Source organism: Punica granatum, chromosome 2 (genome assembly GCF_007655135.1).
Source record: "Punica granatum isolate Tunisia-2019 chromosome 2, ASM765513v2, whole genome shotgun sequence".
NCBI lineage: Eukaryota > Viridiplantae > Streptophyta > Magnoliopsida > Myrtales > Lythraceae > Punica > Punica granatum.
In genome coordinates this window covers 25,922,322-25,934,241 of record NC_045128.1, presented here as the reverse complement: position 1 = coordinate 25,934,241, position 11,920 = coordinate 25,922,322, and the positions used below count along the sequence as shown (strand labels likewise).

The following is an 11,920-nucleotide window of genomic DNA, read 5'->3' as shown; positions in this document are numbered from 1 at the left end:
ATTTGAGGAATTTAATCCAGATAATCATTTGGAATATTTCCATTGCGTCCTGGCGACACTGTATAAGCCTTAAACAAGAACGGGACAAAGATGAAATGCAAAAATTAACCTTTCGAAACGAATTTGACATTCCGAAAACAACACTTTTAACTCTAAACTCCCGTAAAACTCAGTCCAATGTAGATGGAAATCGATCAAGAAATGGTCAATGTCGGATACCACGGATCCGAAAAAGACTCGAAAACAAGATCTAGTTAAACTCAAAAGACTTGGAATTTATGCTGAAGCCTCCTTCTTCAACTTCGAGAGCTCTTGCCGGATCAGGCCACCCCTCTGGATACATCACATAAATTAGCATGTTAACATTGCATTCGAAGTTGACTGTTGATTCCTGAGTCCCGAGTCAGTAAGTGTAGTAGAATTTGGATATTTGGATGTGACTCAGGGAGAGTAGCTATATAATCTTAATCTTAATATATAGTAAAAGGCAAGAGGAACAGACGCAAACCTTGATTTTTGCAAGCATAAGCTTGAATCTATCGAAGTCATTAAGGGATGCCCTCTTCTTCTGTACTATAAGTTTACGGCCCCACGAGCTCTTTTGCCACTTACCTTGCACGTCTGCCGATCAAACACACCAAATTATTAATACAGGAGCACCACAAGCATCATGAACAGGCCTATAAGAAACTTATTAGTAAGAATATTTGAGCCTACCAGCTTCTTGCATCGCTTGGATAAGTGTCTTCTTCTTGGGGACCCTCTTGATGTCAATTTTGATATCTGTGAGCGACAGCCTCTTAAAATTCATCTGAGTTCTGACCATATCAGGAGCATCAACCAAAGCCTGAAAAAAACAGAAACTTGTAAGATTTGTAATTAACTAACATCCACTTTGACTAACAAACGACATTGACAACTACAAAGGATCCCTTCTTTAAAAATAACTATAGTGGTAACAAACTATATAATAGTTGAAGAACAAGCAAATTCTGCGCATGCCTTGGCAACAGACAATAAGCAACATTTTCATCTAACAAGAATGACCATTGAAAAAGTTGTTTCGTGGTTATCCAAAAATTTCCCAACTTCCACACGTGAAATCAATGAAATCACCCAAAACGATAAGCAAAGGGAGAACCTTCTGTCACAGGTCCAAGATGATGCCATTTAAGTTCAGATGAAAATAAAACTCATCAAGCTTTGAACGTCAATGTGCAAGAACGGTAAAACAAGCAAGAGACTTTGTTCCTGGATGGAGTTTTTCTCGATAATTTTCTAAAACCAAAAGATATACTTTCAAAAGGATGAGCATATCATCTATCATAATTAACATATGAAAAATGATTAGATACTATTGCCTTCTAGCTAGAGAAAAAGGATACACCGACATATAACAGTTCAGGAAAAGATGACATAAGGTTCTAAATTTTCACACTCCATGGGTAAACTGCCATAGTATTTCCATGCCTATAGCAAAAAACCATCGGCGAAAAAAAGAAATACCCTCTGACAGCAATATTAAGCTTTCATCATGATTGAAACACTCGCAATCGATTCAACAATCGCACAAGAAGTTCACCGTAAGCACATTACGGATTGCATCGCTGAGCTGCTTTTACAGGAACTCAAAATCATCTTCTTCCTCAATGCTCACACGGTTACTATATACGATAAGCAAAGCTCTGATCGATTCTGACCAGTACACCAGCCAGCTAATCAAGCAATACAGTTGAAGAAATCGTAACGATCCTCAGAGTCATCTCCACACTCCAAAACTCAAACAGTTATGTGTGCCAGAAGAAATCTCAATAGCGAGCTGAGAAAGGAAGCAGATGCTTCGAATAGTACAAAGCAGGAAGGAAGAGACACATACTCTGTTCTGGTCTATTACGTCGACGATGACGACGAGCCTTCCGTACTCCTTCCCGTAGTTGACGAGGGCGACCCGCCCAATCTCGACGTATCGCTTGAAAGGCTGCGCATCAAGAAACCGATCATAACAAACAGATTCGGTAATTACAGAACGAGGACAGGAAATGGAGGCCCACAGATGCCGCCGAGAAGGAGAGAAGGTCACTGAAGCTGAGAGAGACTCACCATTTTCGCCGGAGAGTGCAAGCTCAGAGAGATGGACAGGGAGGAGGAGGCGGAGTCGGCAGCGGCGGGACGAGAGAAAGAGAGAGTAGGGTTTGGTTTTTATAGGTTGTTCTCCACTTGAGGTGGACCGTCCGATCCGATCAACTATGGCTTTTTTCTTGCCTTGCGGGTGAGAAATTTTCAATTATTGTAATTTGAGTCCTAAATGTTTCTGTTAATATTAAACCGGCCCTTTGAGCTGCGGTTGGTAGGGGCGTAAGTAAAAGCCCAAAAACCGAAAAATCCGAACCTACCCAGACCGAAATACCCATACCCGAAAAAATCGAATACACCTTATGGGCGATTTTTATGGCCAAAGAAAACCTACCCGAAAAAAGTGGGGATCAATTAGTAAAACCTGGTGGTACCTGAACCCACCTGAATAGTATATATATATTGGATGAATAGGGTACAAATAGTATGTATGTATATAATGTTTCAACTTATATTTTATAATTCTAAATGTGCACAAGTAATGTAATCATCAATGATGATGATCATCTTTATTAGTTTCTTATATAAGAGAACTTATCTCCCCTACTCCCTCTTCTTCATCGTCATCATGGTGATGAGTTGCATTCTGTAATTTCTTGCCATTCATTCATTCATCTCCACTATTATAGTACATGGTTTGAAAGAAAAACACATATATTTGTTATATTCTTTTTTGGTAAAAAGAAGTTTAATATACAGTTAGGGAAAAAATGAAAAAAAAATAAGAACATCAACACATGCTCTCTTTATTTTTTCGGTACTCGAAAAACCACCCAAAAAAATCGAAGTTATGGGTGGTCGGTTTTTTATATAATCAAAAGGGTTTCGAGTGGTTTTTTTTCTCTAGAAAAATCAGTTTGAACTAAAGGGGAACTGAAAAATTTTAGGTATACGTAGCCATACCCACTCGTTTACATCCCTAGCAGTTGGTTGGTCGGCAGGACTGGTCCGGTCCGACGGGACAAGATATGGGAGGACCGGATTAGTATGGGATGGGATTGGACTGGGTCGGCCCATGGCAAGCCTAATGAATAAAGCCTTCGCTTTAAAACCCGCAATTTGTTGCCATTAAAGCTTTGTTTGGGAGTACGATTGTGATTGAATATGTGCTTATCTTGTCAAGTTTTAAGTAGAAATAATGTATGTGGTTGGAAATGATTTTCTCCAACTGGTTGATAGATACTTATAAAAACTGTTTTTGCTTATTCTCCATTTTAAGCATTAATTTTAATTTCAATATTTTTAAATTATTACCTCCCAAACGCTTTTGCTTATTTTTAAAATCAACACTTATTTTTCAGCAATTATACTTCAACACTTTTATTTTAGCAACAACACTCTCAAATCAATCCTAAATTCGTTGATAATAATCATATATTATATTATATTATATTTTATATAGGGTAAAAATCCATCCATATCTATTATCTGTTATAGGTATTTAAATGAGGCTCCTCAAGCCCGTGCGACGAGAAGTCTCCATTTGTGCGATAAGAGTTTGTCACGTAGGATTTTGAAGCAATTACTCAACTCTTAGTTGAGTGTCTCTTCCTTTACCTTCTTTAATTTAATAATCCATCCATCGAAAGTAATTAATAAGAAATTTTAAAAAATGTGAGAGGTGGGCATAAGTTTGTTGGTGTTGTGGTGTTAGAGAAATGGTTAGTCATCCGTTCAAAACTTGCCATTCAACTTTTTTTTATTCTTTTCTTTCTCATACTTTCTTTTATAAAAAAAGACATTTTTAGTCATATAGATTTGGTCTTCAGTCAATTTTACTCATATAAATTTCAAAAAAGCAGAATCAATCCAATACGTTTGGTCAGCTATACAGTTTTGATCTGTTTCGTGAGTGGGCATTATGGAGCTACTGATGTGGAATTGACGCTGTTAACTTTTCTCACGTGGTAATTTGTTTCTAGTTGCTAATTAAAATTATTTAAAAAGAAAAAGAAAAAGAACCAACCCCGAGGAGCTGGGTGGTCGCCGAGAAGGGGGACTGGATCAAGGACTCCCCCATCCAGGCACCCTGCAAAGTGACACACATATCATACGTCCAATATGTTATATGGATGTTGAACTTTTAAGACTCATAGTCATAAATATGTAACTTCCGCTACTACAAAATGTACGAATTATCTTATCTTTCAAATATCAATAAACGAAATATGTATTTTTTAATATAACTATTCATATGGAAGTTGTATTGGATTTAGTATTATACCGTATACAATTTCTGAATAAATTTTTATGAAAAATAAATATACCCATCAATACAAATATATTACAAATAAATTTAAAATTTTCAATTAGAAAAAAAAAAGAGTTACAACATAAAAATAACAAGTTTATACTATCAATCAATGTTACATCTACTAACAACATTTTTATTCTAATATGCGAAATAGTGTGAAAATTGAAGTAAGTAAAGATAAATTGAAGTGGCTTAAGTGTAGTACTGAAAGATGCTCATTCATTGGAAAGTTGTGGTCCCAGCAGTAAGGCCTAGACAAAAGCAGTGAGAGCGTGGGTCAGCAGTGTTCCCTGAGCATTTAGGGGCCTTTTGGTTCGCACATTGTTAGATTATAAAGAATGTTAAATTGCTGAAAAAGTAAGCTCAGGAATGTCATATTAGAAGGAATATGATATTACTGTGTTTGGTAAGTTATGACGTATTTGGGAAAGTATAAGGTAATGTGAAATTGCTACGTTTGGTGTGTTAAACAAATTGATGAGACAGTTAAGTAATTTTGTAAAATTACCCTTAATTTGCATGGTTACTATCCAAAAGTTAATTTTCAATTTTTATTTTTAAATATAAATATATTTGCTTTTATTATATATAAATATATGCTACATGCGATACACATAACATAGACTGTACGTGTTTGTGTGTATATACATTAGATGCATCATTTTACAAAAAAAAAAAAAACTCGGTCCTATATATATATATATATATATATATATACATATGCATATATATAAACGCAAGAAAATATTAAAAAGAAAAAGTAAAATAGGAGTTAAAAAAAAAAAAGAACTGGGTTTAAAAAAGAAAAAAAGGAGATTAGCCCTGAGGGCGTAATCAAGGATGGTACTCTGAGACTACACCCGGGGGTGTAATCTATTAAGGCCCATCAAAGCCAGGAAATATCAATTTTGAGATTCACGAGCTTGAGAGCGGCAATCTCCGGCATAATGTAGGGTGGAATTTCAGGTTCCTCTCTACATGACACTGATCCAAACAGCCCCTTAAAAGGCGTTTAAGGTTAAACTCATTCCCCTCAATTTGTCATAATAAGAAAATTATTAAACTCTCTCGTCGAAGATCTAATAATAGCTCACACCCTAGCAACATATATTCTTTTCACTCCACTCAAACCGAATTTTTTACGTCAACGATGGAATCTAACCGAGACTAACATAATTCACAAGAAGTTCAAATTGCAATTATAGAATAAGATCTGCAAAATTAGGATACTCCTAAGACTAGTAAAAAAGAAATATACGAAGTGGAAAATTTTTATTCTTTTTAGGATCATACTATTAAAACTATCGAAAAATCAATCCCTATTTCAGAATAAGCTATTAACTTACAATTATTTGCGAAAGAATCTATAAAAGAACATAGGATGAAATACAAATTTTTAGATATTGGATTAGAGCAAATACCATTAAAACCGCTACATAGAGCAGGATTAGACATGCCTATCTCAGTTTGCTTAAGGGATACAAGGTTTACATCTTTCAAAAAATCTTTGGTGTCAGTTTTAGAATCAAATTTACATAATAGCTATGTATATCTTAATTGTTATCCTAATTTCTCAATAGATCTAAACTACCCTTTAGTATTGGATACTTTAACCCTCAACGTACAAACGCAAAATGATGATTTCGCAAAGCAAGGAAAAGGTTTTGTCTTAATATATAGAATTTATTACAAGTTAATGGCCACCAATCTTTCATCGAAAGCTTTGAAAGCATAAAAAATGGGAGAAACTGTTTTAATAGAAGCCAATACGCAAAGATCTGGAGTCATGACTCCTAAGCCTTTTAAATGGGAATAAGTTATATTTCCATAATTATAGAATCTTAAAGAGGTAGGCAGATTTGAAAGTTCCACTAGTAATATGCCTTCCAGGATAATAGAATTTAAAGATGGAAGTATAAACTAAACTTCAAAGCCTGTTTGGAATTTCTCTCTCCTCCAGTTCCCTGTAGAAACTCAGTCCATCAACAAAACTTTGAAGCCTGTTTATATTAATATATAGAAAAATTATTTTTATACTACAATAAATTTCATAACCACGCTAGATAATTTTAATCTCAGAGCATATAAGTAAATAATTCGTGTAAATTATTTAATAGACATGATCACAATTATCAATTCAACTATTTATAAAACCCAAAAAATACAAAATTCCTAACTTTAGTTAATGAAAGATTATTAATCATAGAGTCTATAAAATTTTAATATTTATTTGCAATTGCAATTTTCTTACTCATGTTTCACATGTTAAGTTTTGCAAATTTAAATAGTTCTAGATAAAATGACCAATCACTTCGATGAGATATTTATTTAATTTAACTTTTATAAGGCTAATAAAAATTACTAATTAAGTAAAGTTTAATAATTTTTAATTTCTATAAATTATGTATATTTCTTTATTAATAAAATAGCAATTGCTTATAAAATAATAATAAATTATTAGAATTCTTCTTTAAGGTTTCTCTTAGATATATTTTCTTTAATTACAATTATAATTAATATTATTCAACAATAATAATTGATATTATTCAATTTCAATATAATATACTAATTTATTAAGACATTTACTCTTCTACACCTATTTAATAAGGGTACAACTTTATATATATACTAGGCTATTAAACCTATGCGTTGCACTAATTTTGTTAAAAAATTATTATAAAATATATTATTATGAAATGTTAAATATTAAGACAATTATTAATATTGATTTATATGTTTTTAGATAAAATGGCTAATCACTTAGATGAGATATTTACTTAATTTAACTTTTATAAGGCTAGTAATGATTATTAAGTAAGTTTATTAATTTTTAATTTCTTTAAATTATGTATAATTCTTTATTAATAAAATAGCAATTGCTTATTAATAATTACTACTAATTAAGTAAACTTTAATAATTTTTAATTTCTATAAATTATGCATATTTTTTATTAATAAAATAGCAATTGCTTATAAAATAACAATAAATGATTAGAACTCTTCTATAAGGTTTCTCTTAGATATATTTTCTTTAATTACAATAACAATTAATATTATTCAACAATAATAATTGATATTATTCAATTTCTATATAATATACTAATTTATTAAGACATTTACTCTTGTACAACTATTTAATAAGGGTACAACTTTATATATACTAGGCTATTAAACCTGTGTGTTTGCACGAATTTTGTTAAAAAATTAGTATAAACTATATTATTATGAAATGTTAGATATTATGACAATTATTAATATTGATTTATATGTTTTTATGCTTTGATTTATGTTAATATTAGAGCTCATAAGTAAATAATTCATGTAAAATATTTTATATGCATTGTCTCAATTATCAATCTAATTTAAAAGAAAATAATTATAAAATCTAGAAAACACAAAATTCCTAACTTTAGTTAATAAAAGAAATATTAATAATCACAAATTTTATAAAATTTTAACATTATGTATTCGCAATTGTCTTTTTCTCACTCATGTTTCATATATTAAGTTTTAGGGTTTTTACCCCATATATTACATGGTTTCACATTTTTTTTTCAAATCTATCGTATACTTTTAAAATTATCAAAAATATCTCATGGTTTACATTTTTTCCAAATCTATCCCAGCGTTATATTTTCCGTTAATAAAACGTAAATAGGCTCCAAATTTATCCCATGATTTTAATTTTTTTTCTCAAATCTATCATGGGTAAAGGGCCATAATGGCAAGACCGTTAAATGTTGACGAAAGATATAATAGCGGAATAGATTTGAAAAAAAAATATAAATCATGAGATATTTTTGATAATTTTAAAAACATATGATAGATTTAAAAAAGGAGAAACCATAAGATATATGGCGTAATTTACCCTAAGTTTTATAATTTTAGATAAAATGATTAATCACTTCAACGAGAGTTTTCTTTAATTTAACTTTTACGAGCCTGATAATGATTATTAAAATTAATTAATTAAAGTTTAATAGTTCTTAATTTCTTTAAAATTATTGATATTTATTTAATAAAAAATTAAAGTTGCTTATAAAATAACAATAAGTGATTAGAATTTTTATTTAAAGTTTCTTTTGGATATATTTTCTTTAATTACAATAATTCAGTTTCCATATAACATACTAATTATAATTCTTCTTATTTTATTTAATAATTGCTTTTAAAATCTGTATATATACTATATATAAAAGTATGACAAGTTTATCCAATTTTTAATATTTCAAAAATGCCCTTATATCCCCGTGACTTTTCCTCATAACTTTTTGGCTCGTAGCTTTTGATCACACATTTTCACTATATGTATAAACAAGCTCTTTCTATTCATTGCTTATTTTCGAAGCTTTATTTCTGCACATCTCTCTCAATCGAATTAGCCATCATCACAGGTATATTTGTTATATTATTATTTCATAACGATTTATAGTTTCAAAATTTCGTTACACCATATGTTCTTTTTCAACATTTGTCGTCCTAATATGTTCATACATTCTTTGTCTCATCGCTATGAATCACGTGGTTATTTTTCAAATTTTCTATTTTCCTAATTTTGTTTAAAAAAATATCTGTATCCTTCATAAATTTCTACCTTTCTTTTCATATCTTTTACTTTCATACTTATGGGTGTGCTTTGTTAGTATGATTTTTTCTCGCATACTTTCAATTCTCTATTCATCTCTCATTCTCAACATTTATTGCCTCATATGTTCTATCATATATTGCCTTAGTCGAGTTAAACTTCATACATTTCTTCTAAAGTACAACCATTCCCAAACTGTTTCTCGAACTTTTTTTTTTCCTTTTTTCCCTTAGTAAATTAATAATATTACAATTCTACCATTTACTCAATAATATAAATGCTATTAAACATCGTATCTTTTCAATAGCATGACATCCTTGCATTCGTTTTAATAGAAAAACTGACTCTTACGTATTCAGTCTCATGACCTTTCAACTTTAAGGTACCATTTCATATTTCTTCACTATAAAAACTACCTAGTATATTTTTTTCTCATAATTATTTACTCTGACAAACGCATCAAACATGAAATAATTTCTCCATTCAACGCTCACGATTCATCTCTCCCCTTTCCTATTTACATTTGTATCTTTTCTATTTTCTCTTTCGATTTTTAATTATTTCTCCTTTTAATTATTATTCTTTGACTTTGCTAATTGTTGGAAAAAAAATTCGTATTCTCTTTCTTGGACCATAATCCTTTTATTTTTTTCAAGTTTCAAAAACCAACTTAAACCTATTATTTCTCATGACCTTTCGATTTCATGCACCATTTCATATTTGTTTTCACTATAAAAACTACATAGCATGTTCTTTCACATAATTATTCACTCTGACGAACGTATCAAATATGAAATAACTTCTTCATTTAACGCTCACGGTTTCTCTCTCCCGTTTCCTATTTACATTTTTATCAATGAATTTTCAAAATTTATATTAAGAATTTTTTTAAATGATTTTATAGATGGATATTTTCTAAAGAGTTACTAACATATATCTTGTGATTAAAAATTAATATTGTTTGACAAATTTTTCAAAATTTATATTAATTTATTTTAAAAATTATTTGGACATTATGCCATCTATAATTTATTTTCAAATTTCCAATCAAATTTTTTGGGAGATTCTATGGACACAAAAATACGTAGTTGGGAAAAAAAACAAAAAGAAAGAGAAGAAGAGTTTAAGAGAAAAGATATACCATATCATTAATATCTTTTTTATTTAATTTAATTTTATCTTATCTCAAGTTTCTTCTTCTCTCCCTATTTTTATGGGTAAATTGCACTAGTGGTCCAAAATGTTTTACAAATGTTTCATGATGGTCCAAAAAGTTTTTTTCGTTACATGATAGTACGAAATGTTTCAAAGTTATTTCATGATGGTACAAACCGTCAATTGGCCCTGACGCCGTTAACATTTTGCTGACGTGGCGCGTCCTATGTGTCACTTATGTTATGTGGAACCAATCATAGTGTGCTACGTCATTTAAGAGAAAATAAAATTTTAAAAAGTCCAAAAAAATAATTAAAAAATACAAAAAAAGAGTAAAAATTTTCAAAAAAATAAAAAAATATTTTAAAATATTGAAAATTTTGAAAATTATTTTTTAAAAATATAAAAAAAATTTAATTTTTTTAAAAAATATAAAAAAATAATAATAAAAAAACAAAAAAGAGTAAAAATTTAGAAAAAAAAATAAAAAAATTTAATTTTAAAATTTTGAATTTTTTTTATTTTGATAAAAAATTAATATTTAATATTAAAATTATTTTAAAATTTAAATTTAATTTTTTAATTAAAAGTTTAAAATTATTTTTAAAATTTTTTAAAATTTTAAATTATTTTTAAAATTTTAAAATTTTAAAATTTTTCGGTCACGTCGGCATGGAGGTGACACGTAGGACGCGCCACGTCAGCAAAATGTTAACGGCGTCAGGGCCAATTGACGGTTTGTACTATCATGAAACAACTTTGAAACATTTTGTACCATTATGTAACGAAAAAAACTTTTTGGACCATTATGAAACATTTGTAAAACATTTTGGACCACCAGTGCAATTTACCCTATTTCTATTCTCTTCGTTTTCTTCTATCTACCATTTTATCCATTGCCACTATTGTGCCTGCCATCACCACCTGATAAGAATGTTGCATAGGCTTAAAGTCCTCGTGCTGTCAATATCCTCATTCATGAGCTCTAGTACATTTTCGTTCTTACTCTTCAAGGGTATGTGCATAAATATAATATCAATTACTAATACAATTTATCAGTTTGCAACTGAAATTGAATTTACCCTTGTACTTTAGGTGGGATCTAAAGTGTATTGTTTGTTCTTTTTTAATTTTATTGTTAAGTGTAACTTATAATATATAATATGAATTACTAAAATAAATTTATATATATACATAAAATTGGATCAAATTAACTTCCTTCCAATTTGCTTTCTCACCCAACCCTTTTTTTTTAATAAATGGCAATACTCCATTAGTAGCAAATTGTGTTTACATGAAGAAGCCATTCACCGAAGTACAACATGTACAAACCAAAATACCCCAAAAGTCTACCAATTAACTGTGAGCAACATCAGAAAGATGAAGCATATGACCTGCTAAGACAAAACGTACAATCTTATACGAGACTCAGGGGTGAACAAACAACTTCGCTTGCACATCTGCAAAAATCTTCAAAATTATAGCAGTTGGTGACAAAACTTGCCTTTGGTAGATCGTAACGTTTCTCTCCCTCCATATATAGTATATATAATGAGTCTATAGAAGTTTAAGACAAATAACATCGAGCTTCTTGCCTCGAAGAGAAGAGATACAGTAAAGCTCCGTATTCCAATCCACGACAGATCTATGCTAGTCAATTCGAGCCAATGACTTCTCCAAATTCCTTAAGTAATTGGACATTTGAAAAAGAGATGGTCTCGAGTCTCCAACTGCATATGCAAAATTCACATTCAGCTGCAGCAAGCGAAATCCTCCATTTAGCAACCGATCCT

The 11,920-nt window shown here is 30.2% G+C and overlaps 1 protein-coding gene across 1 annotated transcript; it reads right to left on the bottom strand.

The window, feature by feature from the left end:
• Window positions 1-19: 19 nt before the first annotated feature.
• On the bottom strand, window positions 20-2,258 carry LOC116198192 (60S ribosomal protein L14-1-like). Its single transcript, XM_031528546.1, has 5 exons — window positions 2,101-2,258; window positions 1,877-1,978; window positions 718-847; window positions 509-621; window positions 20-333 (listed from the first exon to the last, which is right to left on the bottom strand). The coding sequence occupies exons 1-5, from the start codon at window positions 2,101-2,103 to the stop codon at window positions 277-279; spliced, it is 405 nt and encodes a 134-aa protein (XP_031384406.1). The 5' UTR covers window positions 2,104-2,258; the 3' UTR covers window positions 20-276.
• Between the last annotated feature and the right edge of the window lie 9,662 nt (window positions 2,259-11,920).

Coding starts and splice junctions, on each gene's coding strand:
- LOC116198192 (XM_031528546.1), bottom strand. Junction 622..717: donor CCAAGCGATGCAAGAAGCTG/GTAGGCTCAAAT, acceptor TTTGATCGGCAG/ACGTGCAAGGTAAGTGGCAA. Junction 334..508: donor TTATGCTTGCAAAAATCAAG/GTTTGCGTCTGT, acceptor TGATGTATCCAG/AGGGGTGGCCTGATCCGGCA.